General features: G+C 42.3%; 1 protein-coding gene across 1 annotated transcript in view; it reads right to left on the reverse strand.

The window, feature by feature from the left end:
• The window catches only part of TMEM132B (transmembrane protein 132B), a gene marked incomplete at its 5' end in the record, with an annotated part of 257,632 nt that overhangs the window by 134,169 nt on the left and 96,587 nt on the right, over positions 1–26,876 (reverse strand). Inside the window, one exon of the mRNA XM_083873975.1 lies at positions 4,559–4,699. Coding sequence (XP_083730101.1) covers positions 4,559–4,699 — 141 coding nt within the window. The remainder of the gene's footprint in view (positions 1–4,558; positions 4,700–26,876) is intronic.

Consider the following 26,876-nt stretch of genomic DNA (forward strand, 5'->3'; position numbering starts at 1 on the left):
TCTTCTTCTTCTTATGCTCTTTGTTCAACTGCATTATCAGAAAAAAAGGAGGTTTTAAATACAAGCTTATGGGACGACTAAAGAGGTGAATTTATGAATGTATTCCTAACAAAACACACTCTGGAAGGCTTTAATCTATGGATTGTGACAACCTTGGACAAAATGGATTTTTAATAGAATATAATGTAAACTGCCTGAAACGCTGTGATAAGGAATTCCTTTTTTTTTTTTTTTAAAGTAATGCACAAAAAAAAGGCAACGATGCACTCTGCATGAAAGGGAGGAAAGGTCTTAATTTAAAGCATTTTAATGGACACTCAATTTGCGTAGGGAAATGTGAGAAACGGAGATGAAGAACTCACGATAGCAGTGTGACACCGCAGAGGGGAGAGGAGGGAAGATCAGGAAAAGTAAGCAAATTTGAAAATGCTCCAGCTGATAAGAGGGGCTGCAAAGGAGCAGCAGACAGGATTAGGAGATGTCACAGCCCAGAGTCGCAGGCTGTGTCTGTCAGGGGCTCTTATCAGGGCTGAGCACTGGGCAAAGCTCAGCCTGAGTGCAGAGCAGAGCTGGCTGGGGTGAAGGGCACTGGGAGGGCACAGACCTCACTCAGGGACTCAGTCAGCCCTTTGGGCCAACAGCTTTTATCTCTGCCAGCCCAGTCTGGTTTCTTCAGGTGGTGCTCCTCAGGAGCTCCTTGAACACTCTCTGCAGGTAGATTGGGCTTTTACCAACCACTCTTTGAATCTCCTTTTGGTGCTCAGGCAGCCCCAGTCAGCCCTTTGGGCCAACAGCTTTTATCTCTTATCTCTGCCAGCCCAGTTTGGTTTCTTCAGGTGGAGCTTCTCAGGAGCTCCTTGAACATCCTGCGCAGGTAGATTTGAGCCTTCACCAATGACTCTTTGAATCCTCCTTTGGTGCTCAGGCAGCCCCAGTCAGTTCTTTTGGGCCAACAGCTTTTATCTCTTATCTCTGCCAGCCCAGTTTGGTTTCTTCAGGGATTTCTCCTTTTCCCTGGGCTGTGCTCTGCTCCTTTTCCCAAAGGGCTGACAGGGCTTTCCACCCATCACAAAGCCCAAGGGAGGATCAAACCCACCGTAAACTTGGCCAAATCTCAGGCAGAAATGAGCTCAGCTCAGCTCAGAGGCTCAAGCCTGGCTTACCCACTGCTCCTCCACCTGCTGGGTGAGTCAGCAGCAGGGGAATTAATTCTAAGAGAGAATAAAAAGCATCTCCCCCGAGGTGGATACAGTTCTGTTCACTGAGAGATTCTGCTCTGCCACAAAAGCTGATCCTGCACTCTCACTCACACATAAACTGCCATTAATAAAACTCTTTGGACTGATAAAATGAGGAAAACATGAACCAGGTCTAGTGATAATTTTGGCAAGTTCAGGCCTCTGATAATTTAAATGGCACAGCAGAACTTCTACACAAACACTTGACATTCTTCAAAAGGAACAGGAGGGCCATCATTATGACCAAAAAGACAAATTAAAGGAAAGATCAAAGTTAAATATTTACTCTAAGCACCACTTATACAGCAATATTTGCAAATCTGGAAGTGATCTTTCAGCAGCTTCTATTTGCATACTTTAATTAATCCAAAAAATATTAAACTAATCTCACAAAGGAAAGGGTCAAAGTATTAATTAACTTGAGATGCATTGCTTTTTGTGCAATTTAACAGTTCCACACAAAGCAAAACTCACTTTTAATAAAAACTAAGTTACTGTGACAGGTATAATTTCATGGATTAGTGAAACCACATACAAGGCAAGAAGTTTCAGTGTTCAGGCTATTATTTTTTTTTATTATTGGTCCGACTTTAAAAATAGTTCTTTCATTTTGATTTCAGTCCCATCAGATGACCTTAATCTTCCTTTAACCTCAGTATTTCACTTTCCAACTGATGGTTTTCCAAAGGGAACAGAGGCCACAGAGGAAAGAACCTGATGAGGTTCAGAGGGAGCAGACCCTGCCCAGCCACCTGTTGCTTTTTTTGGAACTGCCTAAAAACAGAGGGCAGACAAAATTAAGGGAATAAAAAGCAGTTTTATTTATATGTATTGAAGGGTCTTCAAATACATTTACGGTCCACCAGGGGCTACAGCCAAAAATGGATGATGGGTTACAGATTTTCTGTGACTTTTATAAGTTTGGTCCATTTGCATATTGGGGGTCAATATTCCAATTACAGCTTCGGGTAATGAAGTCATTTACCTCAAATTTGCTCTCCCCCAACTCACTTTTATTTACATTTCTCAGGGCCTGAGGCAGTGAGGTGTCTTTGATCCCCAGGCCTGGAGAGGAATTGTTGTGTCTGACCAGAATGGGAGAACAGCAGCTCACACTGTGTGTGGAGTTTAGAGTTATACACTGAAGAATTGCAGGGTTACAAACAGATGAAAAATATAAAAATTAAAATCCCAAGGCATGACACCCAGGCTGAGCCCTCCCTGCTGGGGCCACCGTGTCACCCCCAGCCCCAGGACAGGCACAGAGGGCCCTGAGCTCACCCCCAAAGTGGGCTCACGGGGAGCTGGGGCAACACTTTGCCAAAAGACAAAGTGCCAAATGCAGCAGCCAGAGCTCTGTGTCATCCACCTGTGAACCCCCAGAAAATAACAATGGAAGGTGCTGGAACTTCCTGCATCCCCTCAGAATTACAACTTAAAAAATGTGCTTAAAAAACAGGAGGAGTCTTCCCACCACCTCCCCTTCTTCTCCTGATTTCTTTCCTTTTTTTTTTTTTTCACTCTCCTTTCCTATTTTCTTTTCTTTCTTATCCTTTTTTAATTTTTTTAATTTTTTGTTTAATTTTTTTTAATTTTTTTTTAATTTTTTTTAGTTTTTTTTTCTTTAATTGAGGAACAAGTGCATGGAAGAGCTGATGAAGAGAAAGGCTTGACTGGAATTGATGCCACAAGGCTCTTTAGCAGCTCTGCAGAGACTCTGGGAGGGGAATTCACCTCCCCTCACTTCACAGCTTCACCAGGCAAATAAATGTCTGCAGCCCACTCAAGTCGCCCCCACTCTGCCTCAGTGCTGGAGACACCCAGGCATTTCTCCCTCTTTGCTCACCAGGCCTGATTTACACAGCCAGGAGAACTCTCCTCAGCAGAGTAAAAAGTAATTAAATATCTTCCCATTAAATATCCTTCCCCTCAACGCTTCCCTCCAGAGCTGGATGGGATTTGTTTGCACCTCAAATACAACTTCAGAAAACTAAACAGTGCAGAAACTCTCTTTGTACTCCAAATCTCTGACAATAACCTTCTTAGGTCTAAGCAATTACCAGCAAATTTTTCCTCCCTTACAGGAGTTTTTTGGGAAAAAAAAACGACCCCGCGAATAAAAATTTTGACATAAAGCTTTGTGATTTCCTAATTATTCCACAATTTCCAGCTAAATTTATGCACGGTGTGCTTTACCTGTGGAGTAACTGTAGGATGCTGGGGAGAAATTGCTTGTTTTGTAAAAAAATCCATAATTCTGGCTAACAATGTAAATTCCTCATTACTTTTGATCCAGCTGGTGGGAGCATTTCCCATCACAAACTCACGGAGCATTCCAAGAGCTCAGAGGTGTTTTGCAGCACTAATAAATAACAGGGAATAGCTGTTATTTTCATAGCTTTAAAATAAAGGAGGCTGCATCATCCTATAGTGCTTTCGATTGTTCTCCATATTTCTCTATTTTGGTTTTGTTTTTTTTTTTTCTGTTGAATCTTTGGCAACAGGAGCCAAAGGGTCATGAAAATTTGATGCCCCAAAGGGTCATGAAAAGCAGATGTGAGCCAGGACTGGGGGGCTGCCTCCAGCTTAATTCAGTAATTTAATCAGTATTTACTTAAGTATTTCCTTCAGTAATTTACTCCCAAAACTCAGTGGAAGTGGGAAAAAAAGGGAGGAAAAAGGTTTCATCAAGTCATGTATAGCTTTTTCAAGGAGGTTGAGGAGGAAAAAACACTGTTAATCTGGTTTATTAAGGAAGTTTTTGTGTCTCTGGCAGCATTAAGCACAGGTTCATACAGCAGGGGCTCACCTGTCCTTTACTCCCAAAAGATCAGAAGTGAAACAAAAGGGGAAAATATGTCATCAAACCACCTACAGCTTTTCCAAGGAGGGGAAAACACTGGTAATCTGGTTCATTAAGGAAGTTTTTTGTGCCTCTGGCAGCATTGAACACAGATTCATGAAGGAGGGGCTCACCTGTCCTTTACCCCCAAAAGCTCCAAAGTGAAACAAACAGGAAAAAGATGTCATCAGATCACCTATAGATTTTCCAAGGAGGCTGAGGAGGAGAAAACACCACTAATATGGGTATTTAAAGAAGTTTTAATGTGTCTCTGGCAGCATTGAGCACAGGTTCATGCAGTAAGAGCTCACCTGTCCTTTACTTCCAAAAGCTCAGAAGTGAAACAAACAGGGAAAAGATGTCATCAGATCACCTCTACCTTTTCCAAGGAGGCGAAAACACCGCTAATACGGGTAATTAAAGAAGTTTTTATGTGTCTGTGGCAGGATTTATCACAGGTTCATGCAGCAGGGCTCACCTGTCCTCGGCGGCGGGGTCGTTGTGCACACAGGTGAGCGTGGCCGTGCTCCTGGCGCTGTCCGTCTCCTCCTGCACGCCCCACTGGTCGGCATCACTGACCCTGATGTCCGAGATCTTCACCCCTGGGGCCGTCCTGATCCTGTGGGGGGGAACAACAGGGATTGTCTCATCTACAGATCAACCCAGAGAAGCAAACAAGGAGGGTGAAAGGAAATAATCCATCCCTCTCCCATCAATAACAGGTCGCGGCCGCGAGTCGTTCTGCTTTAAACACATTAAACAGGTCCAATCGTTTTTAAAGAGGTGAGGTATGAGTTCCATTCTCTGCAGAGCCAGTCAACTCTAGCTTGAGCAATGTGGAGAGAATAAGAATGGTTTCTGCCTCTGTGGCACCAGGGTGATACAAATGAAACAGATGTGACGAAGCAGAAGTTGATTTAATTTGCTGTGTCTGTCCTGCAGTTTAAGACGAGGAGTAAGAACAATGGGATATAAAATACATCCTCCTGCCTGCAAACCTTTGGGAGTAAAGTATCTTGTAATATTAGAGGCCGTCAGCACAGGGAAAAAATAGGTTTCATTGCTCAAAGACCATAATGCAGGAAGGAGAGAAAAGGAGTAACTTATCCCAGACTGAGGGGAGGAAAATAATTATGTCATTGCACCAGGATCTATCAAACTGGGCACATCAGACTGCTGCTGCTGCTGAAAATAATATGATGCTGGCATGGAAAACTTTGATTCCCTGAGCGTGGCTAGACTCTGGGAGCAGCGTGGTAGCTGGTAAATGTCACCGGGGTTTTTTTGGCTTCAAAGAAATAAAACTTGCCAAAAATAAAAGTCGGCGCTCCAGCGAGGCTCAGCGCTGGGAACGGATTGCCAAGGAATGGGAAACAAACTGCTTTTAATAGCAGGGACTTCATTTGTGCAGCTTGACTCCTGAAACAAGCCTGGGATTACACCAGGAGCGCTGCAGACGTGCCTGGAGAACAATTAGGCAGAGAGAAACTGCCGCGGCGCCGCGCTCGCCACCACCAACACTTAATTAATTAAAAGCGAAGCCAAGAGGGACCTTTTATTGCTGTGGTGGAATGGAACAGCCCCGCTGGGACCTGGAGTGTTATTTAGCCGTGAATTGTGATGGGTTTGCCCCGTGCCTCGTGGCCAGTTGGTGTTACACCATTAAAAACCTCCTTGAAGCTCTGGCCGGGTTCGCGCGCTCGGATCAAAGCGAGTTCACAGCTCCACGGGTGGTCTTTTCCTCTGAGAGGGAATTAATTCATCCTGCCTTTATGAGAGCCTTGTTTTTTGCCTGTAAGGCTTTACAGGCTCGATGGGTTAAATCCATGCCTGGCATGACCACTCTGATGAAAAATATTCTCGGTAACGAGATTTGAGCTGATGTTTTTTCCTAATTGTCTCCTTCCTGCTTTTCTACAGGTATTCCTGTCTCCAAACAGCATTCCTCAAAGTTGATGTGCCTCTTTCCTATCACCTCATCTTCCTTTTTTCAGGGGGACATTCACTTATTCTGCAATAATCACACTGGACCAAGTAATTCCTGCAAGACACTTGCACGGCTTCATCTCAGACAGATTTGTAATTCACATGAGATAGAGAATTAAGCCCTCAGCAATGCATTTAATGTTTTCTTTCATTCCATTTAGTCAACCACTTTTGAAAAAAAAAAAAATCATTAGAGATTGGCAAAAGAAACACAAAACCCCCCAAACAAATCAAAGTACCACTTTTTAAATTTTCTATTTCCCAGCCAAAATTGCATTTTTAAAAGAACATCACAGCACCATTCTCTCAAGTCCCCAAGTTTTTCCTGATGATGTGTCTGAAAACTTCTAACCTGACTTTTCTCCCAGGTCAAATCCCGGTTAACCAAAGGTGAGTTGAAGGGCAGGGGATGCTGGGGACACACACACACCAGGACAGTTGGATCTCATCCACAATTCCAGGACTCATCAGCCTTTTCCCATCTGCCAGCAGCTCGTTCTGTCCTCCTACACAGCTCTTGCACTGCAGAGATCTTCACTCTGCAGCAGCTACTTCTGTCTACTCTGAACCAAATCCAGGGATGAAGAGGGTGAGGAGCTGCAAGGAAGAGGAGCTACAACGAGGATGAGGAGCCACAACGAAGATGAGGAGCCACAACGAGGATGAGGAGCCACAATGAGGATGAAGAGCTACAGTGAGGATGAGGAGCCACAATGAGGATGAGGAGCCACAATGAGGATGAGGAGCCACAATGAGGATGAGGAGCTACAGTGAAGATGAAGAGCTACAGGACACAGTTCCTGCACACCTGGGCAGGATTCAGGGCCCCTGTGCAGCTCCTGCTGAAGCTGGTCCCCTCCACCTCCATCAGCTCTCCTCACTCAGGGGTGCACGAGCTCCAACATTCCCTTCTCTCTGCACATCCAGCTGTGCAGATCCAGCTGTTCCAGCTCCTTTCACAGCCTCTTCACCCCAAAAACCAACCTCCTCCTGGCCCAACAGCTCAGCTGTGTCACCTCCCTCAGCCAGGGAGTTTTGCTGTTCCTCCCCTTGTGTCTGAGCACAGCCATGAGATGGTTTTTGCCACCAGCTGAGACTCTCCTGCTGACCCCAGTGTAGCCCTGGTTTGTGCCTGAGGTGTTTTGGTTTGCTGAAATTCCTTTCCCAGGGAATTTTCTGTCAACAGGAGAAATGTTTTTGTAGCTGTCCCTTTGTTCTTCATTCCTTTCCCCAGGAGGGACTTCTCCTTGCTGTCCCTCTGCTCTGACCAATGGGAGTGAAGAGGTTTGTCTTTGTGTCACCAATCCAATTGGTCTGTGTGAAATGGGATAAAAGGGAGACACAGCCCAGAAATAAAGGAGTCATTTTCAGCCTCCTGAATCTCACAGTCTGTGTCCTTGTGGTGTCAAACAGGGTCACTCCAGCTCTGCAGGAATCCTTGTGTTCCTCCCTTTACACAAACACTGCCCATCTCACCCACAGCCAGGAGTCCCCAGTGCTGTGTCTGAGTTCAGGGATGATTTTCATTTCTAATTCTTGGTTTAATGTCTCCTAAAACACATGTATTTTAACTAGAAACTCCCCGGGGACCTTGTTCAGAACTAATTGATCTGTGTAAAATGGTCTGTGTAAAACAGTATATAAAGGAGACACATCCCAAAAATAAAGGAGTCATTTTCAGCCTCCTGAAGTTCAGAGTCTTGTGGTGTCATTGTGGTGTAAAACAGCATCACCCCAGTTTGGCTTTCCCTCAGGGTGTCCCTTTCCAGGTGTCCCTGTGGTTTTTTTGGCCATGCTGTCCCTCTGGCTGTGCCTCCCCTTTCCCTCCCTCTCTGGGTGAGCAGTAAGTGAACAGCTCTCTCTGCTCCCCAACCACCTTCTCCAAAATCCTCTCAGGGTGCTGCATTTTAGGAAAAATTCCAGCCTAATCCCTTGCGTTGCATCTGCTCTGGTGGGCTGAGACAAGATGTCATTTTGCATTTTTGGATATCAGTAGAGCCAGGAAGGTTGAAAGAAGAAGGAAGAAACCACGTTCAGCTTCTCACTTAGGGAAAAAGTCAAGAAATTCAAATGAAACCAGCCTACATATGGGAGGTTTGAGCTTACTGTTCCTCAGATAAGTGATTCATGTCTTTAAAAATCTGCCCCCAAACTCCACAGGCACAAAAAAAAATCATTGTAAAAGTGTTGGGGACCCAGGCTTTGATAAAGAGTAAGAAATTCCTACCCAGAGCTGACGTGAGCTGGAGAAAGGATGGTGAATGGCACCTGTGTGGGCCCTACTCTGTGCCTTCAATTAGAAACTTGGGTGGATCATTTAATTTTTTCTTATATCTCCCTTCCCCACGTTTAAAATACTGGGAAAATGCTGCTCTTCCAACTCAAAGGGAGCTGTAAGGATAAATGGAATTGCCTGAAAAAAAACCAAATCTGATGTCCTTTAAATCAGCCAGCTGACATAAATTCTGCCATCCCTGTGCATGAAACTGTTGCTGAAGTATTTTATAGAAAGGAGTTGCTGAAGTATTTTATAGAACCCTGACCCAATAAGCAACTCTTACCACTAAGCTGGCTTCATTATTTTATTTTTTTAATAAAGATAATTTTTGAAATGAGAGGGGCAAAAAAAGGAATAAAACATGAGAGCCAATTGGAAATTTGGTAAAACTGACATTTCATCGTTGTGAAATTCTTGTTTTCTGAAAAGCAGAACTGCCAGACAGAAAAGTGTCCTGTTAAAAACCCACCTTTAAAACATTGCAGTGTCCACAGCATTTGAAAATGCACCTAGCAGGGATGTGAGACAGGGATGCTGAGGGAGCTGGGCAGAAATTACCCTGCAACAGGGTCTGTTTATTAGGGATATCTCTGTTTATTCGGAATATCTCTGTTTATTCAGGACATCTCTGTTTATTCGGAATATCTCTGCCTTAGGGTGAGGAAAACCCCACAAAATGTGACCCCTCCAGCCCTGCCTTTGCTGCCACTGTCCCTGTAACATCTCCAGGGGATGCAGCTGGGTAAAAATGCCAAAAATTGCTCCAGAGTGAGTGCAGCCTCCTCCTGCAGCTCCAAAGTCACAACGAGAAGCTGCTCAAAATGTAGATTTTTGAACACCCTGGGAGGATTTCCCCTGAACGATCCGTCCCCCATTTACTGAGGAATGTGAAGATACAAAAAGTGATGGAGTGGATGGAGCAGCATTCCCAGCCCTCTTTTAAAATACAATCTTAAAATTAGAATTAAAATTATTAAAATATTAAAATATTAAAATTATTAAAATTATTAAAATTATTAAAATTATTAAAAATATTAAAAATATTAAAAATATTAAATTTATTAAAATTAATTGAAATTATTAAAATTAATTGAAATTAATTGAAAATTCCCAGCCTGAAGTGTATTTAACCCAGCGAATTAAACCAGTCTAAACCTCTTCTCTCAGTTCTCACAACACAAGGAAAAGAAGGGACAAGAAATCACCAGGGATGGGAAGAAACTTCAGGGCTGCAGGAGGGGTTGAAGCACTCGGTGTGGGGAATTCCTCTCTGTCAATTAAGTGAGAAATCTGAAAGGTAAATCCTGGCTTGTCACACACCCCCAGCCCTGATCCTGGCAGCAGCAGGAGTTGGGAGATGAAGTCTTGGCAAAAGGAACTTTAAAATAGAACCAGAAGGAAAAGATATTTAGGAAATAAACCAGAGATGTGCTCAGAGCAGATGGGAAATGCTCAAAACGATGAGAAAAACGACTTTTTCAGAGCTATTTTAGCAATCCTCTTATCCCCACCCCATTATGGGGGAAAGCATGATCTGAGCTAAATTCACTCTCAATGACGTCCTAATAATAACAGTTATGATAAATTTCATTTGTAACTTCCAACCATTTCTGCAGGCAGCCCTTCCACACGCGTTTTTTAGCCCAATTAAAAATAAAGCCATTCTCCTTTCCCTACAGGAAATCCAAGCTGTAACCAGTTTAGTCAACTTGCCCAAATTATCCTGCAGAGCCAGAACGAGGGTTGATCCATCCCAATTCCCAGCTAGACACCCCTCCCCATCTTTTAAGACCAAACCAGAGCAGAGCTGAGTAATTCCAAGCCCTCGCAGAGCATTTAACATATTTGAAGGATTGCACAAACAGCGAGCAATTAGTTCTGAACAAGGTCCCCGGGGAGTTTCTAGTTAAAATACATGTGTTTTAGGAGACATTAAACCAAGAATTAGAAATTAAAATCATCCCTGAACTCAGAGACAGCACTGGGGACTCCTGGCTGTGGGTGAGATGGGCAGTGTTTGTGTAAAGGGAGGAACACAAGGATTCCTGCAGAGCTGGAGTGACCCTGTTTGACACCACAAGGACACAGACTCTGAGATTCAGGAGGCTGAAAATGACTCCTTTATTTCTGGGCTGTGTCTCCCTTTTATCCCATTTCACACAGACCAATTGGATTGGTGACACAAAGACAAACCTCTTCACTCCCATTGGTCAGAGCAGAGGGACAGCAAGGAGAAGTCCCTCCTGGGGAAAGGAATGAATAACAAAGGGACAGCTACAAAAACATTTCTCCTGTTTATAGAAAAAGAATTTCAGCAAACCAAAACACCTCAGGCACAAACCAGGGCTACAGTGGAGGAAGGAGTTGGCTGGGAGACAGAAGCAGGTGTGTGGATCAGAATTCCCACATCCAGTTCACCCCGTGGCATTTGGGAGGGAGGCACAGACAGCCAGGAATTCATCCCTGAGAGTGTGAGAAAAGCAAAACCTCCTGGGGATGCAGTCAGAGCAGAGGGAGCTCCCCCAGGAGAGGCACCATCACTCTGTGTCTCCCTGAGCCTCCTGGCCAGAATTCTTCGTGGGAAATTCAGAAATAGGAGGAAAATGAGGTGATGTAAAATCAGCCAGAATAAAAAAAACCAAATGGCAGAACCAGGAATTAGAGCCAGAGGTGCCAAGGAATATTTTGGAATATTTTTACCCTCTACCCAAATATTTTTCCTGGTCCTGCTGCAGACCCCACTGATGACATCCAGCCAAGGAAAACCAGACCCTGGCAAATGTCCTTTCTGTGGGCTTGGGGTGTGTGAATCAGGGATCCTGCACTGCCCCACCTCTCATGGAATTCACAACAGCTCAGGAGATCAAGTCTGAAATCACAAGCCAAGCGAGTGTTTATTTTTCAAAATATTTCCCCAAGAACTTCAGCTCTTTGTTCTTTTATTATTTTAAAAGACCTGTCACAGATTTATGTCCAAATTACTTCCCCATCAAATTCTGCCTTAAATAGCAGCAACTGGGCCAGCTGTGTTTGCTTCCTCGATTCCATATTAATATCACCGTAAGCAAAGTTGTTTTCCCCAAGTATGTAAAACACCCTTCAAAACACACCAAGATCCTGTAAAAGACCCGAGCCCTCTCTGAAGAGGTCACAAAAGTAGAAACACAAAGAATATCCTGCTTTATAGCAGAGTAAAACAGGCAGCCTACACAGCCCCATGGAGAGGAGGAGCTCGATGGTGAGCAGATGGCAATTTTGGAAAACAACAACTGTGAGGCACCAAAATAAAGGAAACCCCAGGTGAAAGGCTTTGACTGAAGGTACCAGCAGGAAAAAAAAGCTCAGCGTGGCCTTGGGAAAAAGCCAGAGCCAATTGGTGCTGCCAGTGGGACAAAACCCCCCAGGTTTGTCCTTGGGGTTAAAAAGCAGTTTAATACTCAGAGAATGGCAATGATTCTCAAAGTCAGATGGAGTTTTACTTAAGATTTGACCTCTGAATTTCCATCTAGGCTAAGAAGTGCTCCAGTGCTTGACCCTTCAGTGCATAATTGGCTCAAATGAGTTTCCAGAACATGCCCTGGGTGTGCTGTGCTCTGCCTGCCTTGGCCCCATTTGCCCCAAAACAGCTCAGAGCTTTCCCTGCCCCATGCCCTGGAGGCACTGCCCTTCCTTGTTGGTGAAGATGGGACAGGAAAAGCTTACAGATATGATTGCCTGGCAAGGAATACTGAAAATATAAAATCTGTGAGTGAAATAGAAATGAAGGGCAGCTCTGAGATGTGATCATGGCAGGCAGGAAGACGGGGATGAGCTGGAGATGGGTGGAAGGACAGAAAACAAAAGGACCCCAAGGGTGCAGCCCCTCTCCACCCTGCCAAGGCATCAGGGAAAAGGTGGATAAGAAAAGTCTCTTTAGAGTTTAGAATACAGGATGATGTGGTGATAGAGCAGTTCTCATGGGCTGCAGGCAAAGTCTGTAGGGTTTGTATCTGGTGCTGGTTGGTCACTGTAAATTAGAATATTCAACACAAAAGGAGATAGAATGGATTGGAACAAGGTCCTTGCTCTCTTACCTCCCTTACCCCTGCCATCTCCCTTACCTTTTACCTTTTCTCTCTCTCCCTCTCTCTTTGGGGTTCCCTCCAGCCCAGGCTGGTGCTGAAGGCAAAGCCCTTTTTACCCACAACCCTTGTAATAAAATCTCACATTTCTGAAATATATCTCAGCTCTGCAGAGTTCCCTCTCCCTGCAATCCACAGATGCTCCTACACCTCCTCACCCCAGCACTCCCCCACCTTTACACCTCACCTTTCCCTCCCTCTGGCACACCTCACTTCCTCCCTGCATTTTTGGGGTTTTTTTTTTTATTATTTGCAGTTATTTTTAAATAACCTTTTGTAGCTGCCGTGTTTAACCCTGCCAAGCTTTTGGGGCTGCAGCTTTTCCAAGAGCAGCTTTTGCTGTCACACGTCAGGAGATCTCAATCCAACACACAACTCAAGGAGGAAAAGCTCCTGGTAGGACACAGCAGACAAAACAGGTTCAGAGACCAGCACGGTGCAAGGCAGGAGAAAATCTGCTCTACAGAAGTGGTGGCTGACAGGGAAAAAAAAAAAAAAAAAAAAAAAACAAAAAAACCCAAATGACTCAGAGAACAGAAAACCCTTTGAAATCATGGAGGGGAGATCAATGCTGAAGATTGAAAATGATATTTTTGCCACTCTTCTACCCAAAAAGGTGAAGCTGTCAACCTTTTTTTTTTTTCTTTTTTTTTTTTCACCCCTAGCCCATCGAATGTATCAAATTATGTAAAACATCGAGCTCACTAGCATATTGGATTTTGAATAATGAAAAGAGTAAACAGGATTTTAATTTGGATTCTGACAGTAAGGCGCTTTTCCATGTGATAAATTAACTATTAGGGAAGACAAATTAACACAACCACCCCTTGAGTATGATGGCTTATGATTTTGAGGAAGCTTTTACAGAAGCATGATAAAAATAAGGCAGGATGGAAAAACAGGATATGATGATGGAGGGAGTATTTGACCAAAAATTCTCGTAAAAAAAAAAATAAAAATGCTGCATCTTCTCTCCAGAGCCCCCCATCTTTTCTGAGAACATCTCAATATTTTAGGAGAGTTCCTCAGCTGCTCTAGATGACCAGATTGATGAATTTTAAAGTGCTGGTTTGACACTGAGATGTTAAATTTGACATCTGTGAAGCAAGGTCAGAAGAAGAGGTGTCACCCCTCCTTAGGATTTTTTTTTTTTTTGAAAGGGAAAGTGTCTGAGGAACATTTTCTAGGCATAAGACTGTGCTCATAAAATCAGCACAGAGGATGTGATCAACTTCAAAGCAGCCAAGCATCATGTTATATTTCCATATCCAAAGAAAAAACTCCCAAGTTTCGTCATTTTTTTTAAAGGAGAGGAGACATTTTAAGATTTCATCTTCACATTTCAGCAGAAACTCCATTTTTCAACCTGCTCTCTCCCCTCTCTCCCAGGTAAGCAAATACAGCCTGGAAAAACCAGCAGAAAAGGCATCCTAATTGGCTTGAAATTAAAGCTATTAATTTTTATTCTTATTTATTCCTGTCACAAGCCAGACCTGTTTCATATGGATTTCCAGCACTGCTATGGAAACCTGAGAGGTTCTGAAGCCTTTATGTAACGCGAGATGAAAACGGCGTCTCCCACGGCGAGCACTGTTTCCTTTGAAATATGTCAACAGTGGAATTCTGTCCCTCTGGGAGGAAAAAATAAAAAAAAAGGGTTGCCAGGCACTGAGACAGGAGACATCAGGTCCAAAATCTATTGATTCGAGATGTGCTGTTAACCGTTTAACTCTCTGGGCAGCGCCAAAATGAAGATGTTTACTCACCTTTGCTTGGAAATTCATGCAAGGAGGAAAAAAACTCTACTATTTCTATGGAGACACTGTGCAACTGGATGCCTAAAAATTGCACAGGCACTGAATTTCAATATATTCCTGTGATTTTCCAGCAGCGCCTCAAGCAGCAGGTCAAAAAAAGTTCCGCGACAATTGGCGTTTTCTTTATGAAACTGAAAGTCGCAATTTGTTGGAGTCCAACTGAAAATGCTGCCGTGCCTTTGAAATATAAATTACTTTGGTACAAATATGAGCAACTGTGGGTGAAGATTGTGCTGAAGGCTCCTAAATTCCAGCAAAGTTGGGACAGAAATGGGACAGGCCTGATGTTTGGGTTGCCAATCCTGGCATCCCACTAGCCCAACTCCAGAGAATCCTGACACAGCAGCAGGAAAAGGGAGCAGATCTACTGTCCTTTGTCTGCCTGGAGGGAAAAATGCCCAAAATTTGCAAATAAATACACAATTCTTAGAATTCATTGGAAAATAATATATAATATACTATATAACATATATAGTGTATATATATATACATACTATATATAATATATATTATATATATACAATAGTATATATAATATATATATTTTATATATATAAAATAGTATATTATATAGTGTGTATATATAGTATATATATAATATATATTATATATAGTGTGTATATATATACACACTATATACTATATACTATAAATATATTATATATATAAAATATAATATACTACTATATATACAATATATAATATAGTACAATAATATACTTTATAGGTTTAAAGCATCCAATAAAGCACCCAATAATATATAATATACTATATAATATATATAGTATATATATACACACACTATATATATTATATATATATTATATATATACTATATATAATATAGTATATTATATAGTGTGTGTATATATAGTATATATATAATATATTATATATATTATATATAGTGTGTATATATATACACTATATGCTATATACTATATACTATAAATATATTATATATACAAAATATAATATACTATATATACAATATATAATATAGTACAATAATACACTTTATAGGTTTAAAGCATCTAATAAAGCACCCAATAATATATAATATACTATATAATATATATAGTATATATATACACACTATATAATATATATAATATATATTATATATATACTATATATAATATAGTATATTATATAGTGTGTGTATATATAGTATATATATAATATATATTATATATATTATATATAGTGTGTATATATTTACACTATATACTATATACTATAAATATATATAGAATATATAATATACTACTATATATACTATATATAATATAGTATATTATATAGTGTGTGTATATATAGTATCTATAGTATATATATTATATATATTATATATAGTGTGTATATATATACACTATATACTATATATATAAATATATATATAAAATATAATATACTACTATATATACAATATATAATATAGTACAATAATACACTTTATAGGATTTAAAGCATCCAATAAAGCACCAAATAATATGTAATATACTATATAATATATATAGTATATATATACACACACTATATAATATATATAAAATATATTATATATATACTATATATAATATAGTATATTATATAATGTGTGTATATATAGTATATATATAATATTATATATATACTATATGTAGTGTGTATATATATACACTATATACTATATACTATATACTATAAATATATTATATATATAATATATAATATATAATATACTACTATAAATACAATATATAATATATAATATACTACAATAATACACTTTATAGGTTTAAAGTATCCAATAAACATGAATTAACCATCCCTGGTATCAACCAGAAGGAGACAGGTCTTTTTCCAGCTCCTAACATCCCTTTCTCCTCAGTGTGCACCAACCTCCCCTGAAAGAAGAGAAATATTTTCCTTTATCCCAGAGCCTCGGTGGAGTTAATTGGGCTGTGACGTGAGGATTGTTATTCCAAGAGCTGGGAGTGCCCTCAGACATCTCCAGGACTGAACTCGGTGCCCTCTTCCCTTCCAACACAACAATTTGTGCCGAACCTTCTCCGCGGAGAGGTGAAAAGCTGGAGTGGTTTTCTCTAACACATCCATAGAACAAGAAATCAAAGCCCCTTCAGTCTCTTCAACCTTCCTCTGAAAGATCTAAAACGCTCAGACCGTGTCCTTTAGCTTGAAACCAGTGCAATGCCCTAAGAAATTAAAATCTCAAAAAAAACCTACAAGTTTTATAAGGGAGAATATGCATCACCAGCCTGAAGGAGTTCAAATTACTGGAACTTGGAATTCTTGCAATCATGCAGACACACAGCTTTGGAAACCATAATGAAAAAAAAATAAAATAAAATAAAAATCAAAGTAAGGCAGAAGTTTCCTCCTGCAAAGACAAAGCTACTTAGAGGTTTCTTTTTATTGAAAAGTTCCTTCCAGAAATCAGCTTGACTAGAGTTCAGGCCTCCTGAGAGACAAAGAATTGTTAGAAAAGGGTCTTTTTTTTTCTGCCTCTACAAATAAAAGAAAAGCTCTGAAGGTCACGGATTCTGGAAGCACCTAAACAACAACAAAATAACAAACTTTCCATCCCTGTCCTTGCAAAAGTAGATAACGAGCTCTGTGGCATTGTCCTGGTCACCACTGGGCCAGGCTTTACAGCAGTTAAAAAACTCCATCGCTGCAGCTGAATTTGCTCTTCACCCTGGAGTCTCAGACATTTCCCTTTAAAAGTTTATTAAATAGAATAATATACTATTACAATTAATTCTCTTTCACATATACTATTACGATTAATTCTCTTTCACCAGACATCAATATACACGACTTTGGGCTAAAAAAAGAACCTTCCTGGGGTCGCTTCAAGCAGAAAAATAAACTAAAAATGATCACTCAAAAAAGAGCAGATCTTTGAAGACCACAGACACTTCTGATTCCACTGAACTCACTCCAACCCTTGGCACATCCAGCAGCTGTTTAACAGCATGGAGTGGCCTTCAAGGGATTTTTTCCTACATTATCCCAGGTTTTCTCAGCACTCTGAATACAAAACCTGGTTGTTACCAGGACCTCCAGCCAGGCTGTGCCAAGGAGACACTGACCTGAGCACAAGGGATGGAGTTAGAGAGAAGTGGGAAAAAAAAACCCCCAAAAAAAACCACCACAGCAATGAAAATCCTCCCCAGAATTAAAAAGGGCCACAAGAACTTTGCCTGAACTAGTAGTTGTTGTTTTTATTGGAGTATTTTATGGGGTTTTATGTTGTTTAATCGAAGAAAGAAAATGGAGGCCATAAAATATGCAGAGCTAACTGAGGCTGCAGAGTACATTGCTGAATACTGCTAGTAATGCCATTTCCCCTTCGCTGTCAAAAAATAAAAATATCCTTCTTTATATCCCTGTCACATGGAACAGCAGCCCTCTCACGCTTGCCAATCAATCATCCTGGAGTGCACCTTTACCTTGAGCAGAATGTGCTAGGACGGCGAATAAGGGAACCTTAGGAAATAATCTCCCTTTTCCACAAGATAGAATTCAATTTCCAGCACAGCTCAGGCCAGTACTTTCCTTGAAAAGGTGGCACCATATATTACGGCCGAGAAGCATTTTTTCTGCTGGTAGTGAAAACTTTAGTGAGCATTATGATTATGTGGTTTGTACTCCAGGCACCAATGACCACGGAGCAGGCTAATAACGAGCCAGTTCTGATGAGAACAGCCCTCCAGCTGGGATAAAACATCAAAGACTTTTTTTCACCCTGGTGGGTTTTTGTTTTTTTTTTTTCCTTCCATTCTCCTTTCTTCACTATAAGATTATTATTTTTTTTTTTTTTTCTTCCTAACCTGCAGACAATTTTCCAAGGTTCTCCTCAGGAGTCAGCGCTTTCCTTTGGTGCTCAGGTAGCCCCAGTCAGCCCTTTGGGCCAACAGCTTTTATCTCTGCCAGCCCAGTTTGGTTTCTTCAGGTAGAGCTCCTCAGGAGCTCCTTGAACACTCTCTGCAGGTAGATTGGGCTTTTACCAACCACTCTTTGAATCCTCCTTTGGTGCTCAGGCAGCCCCAGTCAGCCCTTTGGGCCAACACCTTTTATCTCTTCCAGCTCAGTTTGGTTTCTTCAGGTTTGGTTTCTTCTTGAACATTCTCTGCAGGTAGATTTGAGCCTTCACCAACCACTCTTTGAATCCTCCTTTGGTGCTCAGGCAGCCCCAGTCAACCCTTTGGCCACGGCACCAACAGCTTTTATCTCTGCCAGCCCAGTTTGGTTTCTTCAGGTTTGGTTTCTTCTTTGTTTTCTTCTTGAACACTCTGCAGGTAGATTGAGCCTTCACCAACCACTCTTTGAATCCTCCTTTGGAGCTCTGCAGTTTTGGCAAGGATTTTTTTGCAAGTCCCAAGCTCTGTCTCTGGTCTGAGCCCAGCTGTGCAGCAGAGGTTGGCTGAGTCCATAATCCACAGCAACAAAGTCCAGGGAAAGCCCCACGAATGGATTGTGCCAACCCCTGTCTGCCTGGATTTGCCTGCAATATTTCAACCATGAAGATGAACAGACAGTTTTTGGCCTCTGGACGCTCTGAAGCTCCAAGTCCCAACTTTTGCTCTTCAGATCTGGCCAAAATATCATCCTGCAAGCTGCTGCCTGACAGACAGAGAGCCCAGCAGCCCCAGAGCCAAAGATGGGCAAAGACTCCAGGAGCACTCAGCCCTCCAAAGTGTGTTGCTCACAGTGCTGCCACAGCTCATCCAGCCCTGCAAAGCTGTCAGGAAAATTCACCAGCCACCACACAAAAATTACTCGCCGTTTACCAGAGTGATTGATGGTAATGCAAGAAACTAATGACATTTTGCTGGCCTGTCGAAAGAAATTACTCACCCTGGGCCAGCAGGACTGGGGGGAAGGATTCTTTTAAACCTTACAGCGATTTTTAAATTAAACTCTGGTTGTTCATAGGGCTGGAGATCAGTCACAGAGAGCAGCTGGCTTCAGGATGGATTCCAGCATGATAGAGCATGGACAGACAGGTCTGGCACAGCAGAGAGCAGGGGGACAGGCAGCTGCACACTCTGCTCCTCACTTCTTACATTTGCACATTTCAGGAGGCCAAATCCATTTCCACATGGTTAATCTCTAACAGAGACCTAAGTCCTGGTAATGTGCATGTCTTAAAAAGTTGGGGACAAAACAGGACAAAGAGGCCACAACCAAAAACTGGAGGTTTCAGTGGCAAAGGAATGATCTCCCATTTTGTCTCTGTGTTCAGAAGAGTTTTCCAGGATTAGGGATTAATTCTTTTCCTGAATCAGTAGAGGGATGGGACCATTCCCTCTGTAGCTTTCCTTCCTAAAACCTTTTCCTTTCCACCATCCTAAAACCTCCTTTGTCTTTTAGCATTTTTTCCTTTGCCACTGCAGGTGTTGCCACCAGGATTTCACTGGTTTTGTTTCACCTGCAGAACCAGCATTTCCCCTGGAAGGACAGCAGATCCTCCATCCTTGTTAAATGAGCCACTTCTCTAGTTTGGAGGCAAACAACATTTCATTCAGGAGATTGCCACAGGGGAAGGACTAAAAAAAGCTCCTTGAGCAGCAGCTGAATCTTACAGGGAGAAGCACAAGTGGCTCCAACACCCAGCACTGCCCCAGAGAAATTCTGCAAGACAAAAAGCAAAGGAAAGCCCAATTTTTGAGGATGTGAATGAGCCCCTCTCACAGGTTTGATTTTGGACAGCCAGTTTCCTTGACCAGTCTTTACAATCCAAACTCCTTACACATCCTCAGGCTCCAGATGAAAAACCAGCTCTGCCAAAGGTCAAGGTTAAAAAAAGGGAGAGGAAGAACAATTCATGTTTTATGGAGACTACACAGCCCTAGGTGCCAGATATCCAGAAGCCTCTTAAAACATCCAGCATGTCAAAGAAAACACTCTGTTTGCAATAACACAACAAAAAACAGATTTTTCCCACCTGGGGGGGGGGATTGTGGGGCACAGAATCAGCTCCCTCAAAAATCCAGCCACAATCCATTTCTAACATACTCGGTGATTTTTCAGAGAAAAACACTCACAGTGAGACGCTGCATCCAACTGAGCATTAAACACTTCCCATTCCCCTTCTGCTTTCCCAACTCTACCAGTCCCTAACCCTGTTAGTCACGAATTCTTGATTAACGAGCCTTGTTTGGGAGGATGTGAACACTGAAATCGCTCTGATATACAGAGCTCTAAGCACAGAAAGACAATCTAATTTAGAGGGGGAATTCTGCTGTGCTTAGGGGCGATTCCAAAGCTCCAGTGAAGGAAATCAGCTGTTAAAGCCACGCTAACAAGGAGCAGCACTGCTGTGCTCTCAGCTCCCTGGTGCCCTGTGGTGGCCTCCCACTTTGGCATCTGGGGGCAGGATCATCCTCATCTGTTAAACATATTTAACATCCACTTCTAAATCTGGAACTGGTCAAAAAAAAAAAAAAAAAATCTTTGAGGATGGTGCCAGAGTGGTTTTACACCAGGATCCTTAACTATGAGCACACACACACGTCTCCTGAGCTTGTACAGCAAGGACCAATAACCCAGGGCTAAACTAATTATGGCTCGTTATGCTTGAGCAGGAAAACAGCAGCTGCTCCTCTCCTGCTTGGAGGGGACGTGTAAAACAAGTGTCTCTGTGGTTCCTCATCCCTGTGCCTGCGAGGGAGGAACTGTCTCTGGGGAGTCTGCAGCTCCCAGGGTGTCCAGAGGAGCAGAATTCCTCCACAGATGAGGATTTGAGGACAGGCAGGACAGCTCTGCTCTCCAGGCAAGGCCCTCTGCCTTCTTGGTGGCTCTTAACATAAAAATGTATTTCTCAGGATGGGAAGGATCTGATAGAGGGGCACAAAACAAAAGAGTATATATATTTTTTAATTAATATCACTCATCATATTCCCATGATTTGGGGGTTGGAGGGGGGAGGACCTTAATTATACCTGAAATGGTTTATAAAATGCACCAAGATGGTAGAAATGTTCTTTATTCTCCTCTAGCAGGAACTTTCAGAGGTGATTCAGGAGCCCAATCCTAGAGACTGGGGGATTAATTCCTGAAGACAAGCCCTTTTCCTCCTGAGCTCCTCCCCAGCTCTGCTCAGAAAACGACCTTTTCTGATCTTAAAACATCTTGAAAGAGACAGAAGGATTAGTTATGCTCCTCCCTACCTCATCTTCACGGAACACCTGAGTGGTTTCTACAGCTGCCAACCCTTTGTGTCCACGGTCCCTTTGACTGCTGAGATATTCAAAGACCCATTAAACCAAAAGGGGGAGGGAGACCCATTCACTGAGACTTCATATGGGAAGGAGGTGGGAAGGGAGGCTTAAAATTATCCTCTACTTTAGTTAGAGACAGCTGGAGAAGATTTATTCATAAATCAAGCTCTCCCCTTTCAAAAAGTCACCCAGTTCTCGTGGTGCTCTGCACACAGGAGATGCTGTTGGGACTGAAAGGTTGAGAAATGCAGCCTGATCTAATGGTTCTGCTTATTCCTACAGCAGATCCATGGGATGAAGAAGCAAAAGCAAAGCAGTCTGTCCTGTATTTTTATGGACACAATTTTGCACCTACAAGTCACAACTGTTAACACCGAGTTGGAGTTCACCTTTCAGAGCAGTTTCCTGCATGGGTGGTATTTGTCAATTCCTGCCTGATTGTGGCTGTAATTTCTTCCTCCAGCAATTACTGTCACTGTATCAGACCTTACCCTAAAGTTAAGAGCTGAGGCGTTAAGGGACAGTGTCTTCCCAAGGAGTAATTGCAGATACAAAGCCTTACTCTCCATCACCAATGTCAATAATTTGTGGCTATTAGAAGTGAAGACAGTGTGTTACCGGGCTGATATTGCTCTCTGAGCTGATATCTGGGCTATAAATGATCTGATTTGCTGAGGAAGAGCTCAAATTACAAAGGCACCATTTAAAAAAAAGAAATCACTAAATATAAAGCTGACGTCTTTTGACTTTGGGTGGCGTTGAGGGCGCTCCGTTCCCTCCTGGTGGTGTTGCCTTCCTGACATGAACCTTCCCTGTCAAGACATCATCCTCGATTAACCTCAGGCACAACTATTCTCAGTTTTAACACTCTGCCCACCAGACTAGCAGTGGGTTTCCAAAGTGGCTCTGCAAGCTGTGATCTCCAGCTCATCTATCAGAAATACCAATATTACCCAATTCTTTTCTCCTTTTTTTTTTTGGAACAGCGAAACCTCACAAGTGTCATTACGTTCAAGTTTTGGCTCAGCCCTGGGAACACTTTATCTTATTTTCACTTGGAGAAGCCCTTTCTTTACTGAATATTCCTGCAGTTAAGATTCTCCTCCAGCTTCGTGTGAAATTAAGTAGCCAATGTCATACACACGGTGCTGCAAAGACTAAATCTTGATATTAAGCAAAGACAGGGTTTAATTTCCCTGCACGCAGCACGCAGCAGGTGAGATGGGGAAAAGGCAAGATTTGGAGAATGTAATAAGCAGTCACACAGGTGAGCATAAAATATAAATGCAAAATGCATTTCCTCATATTTATTGCATTTTTTACATCTAAATCAGGCGGATTTCATTCCACAGATTGAGACTGATCTGAAGTAATTTAGTGGGAGGCTGGTGGTTGAAACACATAATCACATTTCTAGAACAATGTAATTACATTGAATTTAATGTGATTTCCTGCCACAGGTTTAAAAGTGCAGCCTCCTCCACATTCTCAATTTATGCTGAACATGGCACTTGATGTAGGACTACTTTTGCATAGCCAGGTGGAGCATTGCATAAGGGCAGAAAATACTCCCTGACCACCTGAATTCCCCAGGACCATCAGACAAACATCCCAGTCATGAACTACCAGTAAAGCTCAAATCTGAAATTTCCAGGAAGATGCTGTTTCAGCAGATGACCATTGATCTTAGATTTCATTTTCATTTAATGTCTTACAAGGAACAATTATGCCCACCCTAAGGACTTGTGCACAAGTCAGCTCTGCTCTGTGGAGTAAAAAAAAAAAATTGATTGGCAATTCATAGCAGAGGAGTTTTCATGATTTTGTGGATTTTAGATGTCTATGATAAAGACTTTTTATAAAGAGCAGGGTAATAAATGGATAGAGCAGGTCACACCCATTAAGAATTGTTAGGAAATAGTAACTGCAACCTGAATGCAGAGCAAGAGCTTGAACACTAAAATAAACACAAGGACAAAGGGCTGGGAATGTATCAAAGCTAAGAATAAACCAGCACAGTCATTGGTGTTTATTTAACTCCTACAAATTAGGTATAAGTTGATCTAGAGAAAGGCTGCAAGCCAATGCATCAGGACAGTGCATAAAAAAGGAGGGTTACTCTTAAAAATAAATAACACTGAGTTACAGCTGATCAGATGAAATCCTGCCTTACTATGAGACAACTCAAGTAATCTCTTTCCAGAGTAATTCCAAAGTTGTACAAATGGAGGCACATTTACAAGCAATTTGCAGACAGAAAGAAAAATGAATAAATTGATCAAAAATGCTTTTTACTACCGGCTTTGTGCAGAATGCTTCAACATTTATATTCCTTCATTGGCATAAATAAGTATTGAAATGTAATGGATAATGAAGCAGATGCTAAAAGGCAAAGTGCACAGGATTTTTTATTATTTTTTTTTCTTTTTCCCCAGGACCAATATAAATCTGAATGAAATAAAAGTTGAAAAGTGGGTTTTAAAGCCAGGGATTGTTATGGAAAGCAAACAAATAATGGATTTAAAGCAGAATCATTACTGATGAACCACGACACTGTGGAAATGGCCTCAGAGAGTTCCAAATGCATTGGACACTGTGGAGGGAGAGGGAGAACAGGAGAGAAAAAAAAAAAAAAAAAACTAAAAGGAGACAACACTGAGCCCTCACTCAGCTCAATCATCTCCTGTCCTGATGTCCCAAAATCAGCTGCATTTAAGTTATAAAGCTGTATTTAGGTTATAAAGCCAAATCTCAGGACTACCCAATGCATGGAAGTTTTCTTTGGCTTGAACAAGAAAAAAATCTCAAGATGTGCAGGCTTGAGATGAACCAAGGAGAGATCTCAATGTCTCTGAGTGGCTTTTTGTCACTCCCTGCAGAGCCCTGAGCTGTGAAAGGCTCCCACAGCCACCAACTGTGACAAATGACAAATGGGGACCTGTGACAGCACCAGGGGACAGGAAAGCTGTGTCTGGGAGATGATGAGGTGTGTTACTGATGGCTCAGCCACCTGCAGACCTCAGTGCTTGGAGAGGATGATGCTCTGTCCTGTTGGAGTCCAGGGCATCCCTCTGGGCACCCTGGAAAGTCACAGACCTCGGTAGAGAGGCCTGGGACCCCAAAAAGAGGGTCTGGGGTCTGTGCAGGGGATTTGGGGTCTGTGCAGGGGGGTTTGCCTGGCACAGAGCCCAGGAGGACACAGGCTTTGATTTTGGTCCATGAGAAAAACATCCAACATAGAGAAGAATTGCAAGTCGCAAATGTGTGACAGACAGTGGTGTAGTTATCACTGGGTAGAAGATTTTGTAGTTTGGGTTTTTAGAATGTAGATGCAAAGGGACAAGATGGGGATTTTAGGGTGGTGCCCTGGGTTCTTCTTCTTCTCCCTTGGCCTCCATTGTCTGCAGTGACGTGGGCACAGGGGAGTTTCAGTGGATTGGGGCAGAGTAGAGATGACCCTGTTAGTGCAGGTGATGGACATTGGCACAGAATTGTAAACAATGGGTACACAGTGATCTGTATAAGAGGCAGCGACCTCCCATCACAGGGGGAGTCACCTCGTGTCCAGGCTGCTGTGAACACCTTGGCTGGACACAGAGAATTGTAAGATAAGAACTAATAAACAATGTGAGAAACCAGAAAACCAAGACCTTGAGACTCCTCATCCTTCTCGCGCCGCACAGAGCTCAGCACAGACACAGAGACACAGAGTCAGACAGCAGACCCCAAATCCTTCAGAGGTCAAGAGGGAAAATCACTCCCTCGAGCCCACACAAACCACCAGCCTTGGAATCTCGGGTGAGAAACAACCAAATTAAACCCGAGACTGTCCCAAGAAGGACCTGAGGAGGGCTGAAGGCAGGTGTGGGTCCCACCACATCCACCCGCTACCAACCCCAAAAACATCCAACACTCATCCTACAGCTCAGCTCTTCCTCCTGAGCCTGACAAAGCTTCCCAACAGCTCCAGCAATTCCAGACTTCAAACCCTTGAGCAGGGTTTCTTCAAGGAGCGAGTGCATTTGCTGAAATTAATTTTGGGCTGCAGCTTCTCAAAAGGTGCCCATTTCTGCATCAGGCAGATTAGAGGCTGGAGGCTGCAGCCTTCATCAAAACCAAGAATGCACTAAGCAGATTTTCCCTTTTGTTTACTGGAAAGCTGCTGCCTTCAAGGTGACTCAAGACAAGAGGCAGTTTGCTGAAAACAATAAGAGATTTGCCAGAGGTGCTGCTTTTCATCCCTGATCACTTCCTACAGCTCAGGAAGAGAATTCCTGGGTCAGGACCTTCACTAATGTCAGTCATTCAGCTGCAAACCAGAACCAGACACAAACACTTGGATTCCAACTTGATTAAAAATGCTTAGAAAGAAATTAGAAACAATTTGGGTACAGCAGGATGACCACTGCATTAACTGGGAGGTGAAGGTAACTCTTCTTTTTGAACTTCCATTATGAAGCAAAAAAGAAATGTAAATCTCTGCTTACCCCATCACCACTCCAACGGTTACATATTCAGATTTCTTTCTGGAATAAGTGCAAATTTGCTTTGATTCTATGACATTTCATCACTTAATACATTTATAGCATGTCAAGGGAAAAAAAACTTGCCTGAATTCACAATGCTGTACTGATTGAGTTCCTAATAGGAACAGCTGTCAGAAGGACTTGTAAGGATAAATTTCAAAATCACATTTCCTAAGCTGGCAGAGGACTTCCTGCACTTTCTGTACCTATGCACAGAATTTTCTGGGACACAGAGATGGACAGCTCCTCTCTTCCCAGTTTCCATCAGCCATGGAAGCTGCTGCAGCCACACTGGTGCCTGCACAAAACTTTTTTTTTTTTTTTTTTCCAGAGTTCTGCACCTGAATCTCAGAGTTGTGGAGCCAGAAAAATCTTTGCTGGAGACTCATGAAACAAGCTGTGGGAGAGGAGGGAGAAACCAATTGAGGGGAAGCCACCAAAAGGTCCCCCAAGTACAAACTAGCCAAGCACAGAGCTCAGGTGTGAGCAGAGCTGGAGGTCAGCATCTGCCTTTGCCAAAAATGGGGAAAGATGACACAGAAAACTAGCTCAATCCAAGTTTGGAGCCCATGGCCAGTGCCCCAACCTCAGAGCTGTCCTGCCCCTCTCAATCTCTGCCTACGAATGGAAAAACATCTGGGGAGTTTTGCTCTGCTCCTGATCCCCCCTCGAAATCTTCACATTTGTTTAGGAATGTCTTCAAAATCCAGCAAAACCCAACCACTTCCAAATTCCTCTCCCTCTTCACAGAGACCTGCAAGGCCCTGTGATGACCTACCTTGAGCACTCATGTTTTAATTAGGCAAAGAGGGGGGAAAAAACAATGCTTTTCAATA

Source organism: Zosterops lateralis (genome assembly GCF_965231275.1).
Source record: "Zosterops lateralis genome assembly, chromosome: 17".
Classification (NCBI taxonomy): domain Eukaryota; kingdom Metazoa; phylum Chordata; class Aves; order Passeriformes; family Zosteropidae; genus Zosterops; species Zosterops lateralis.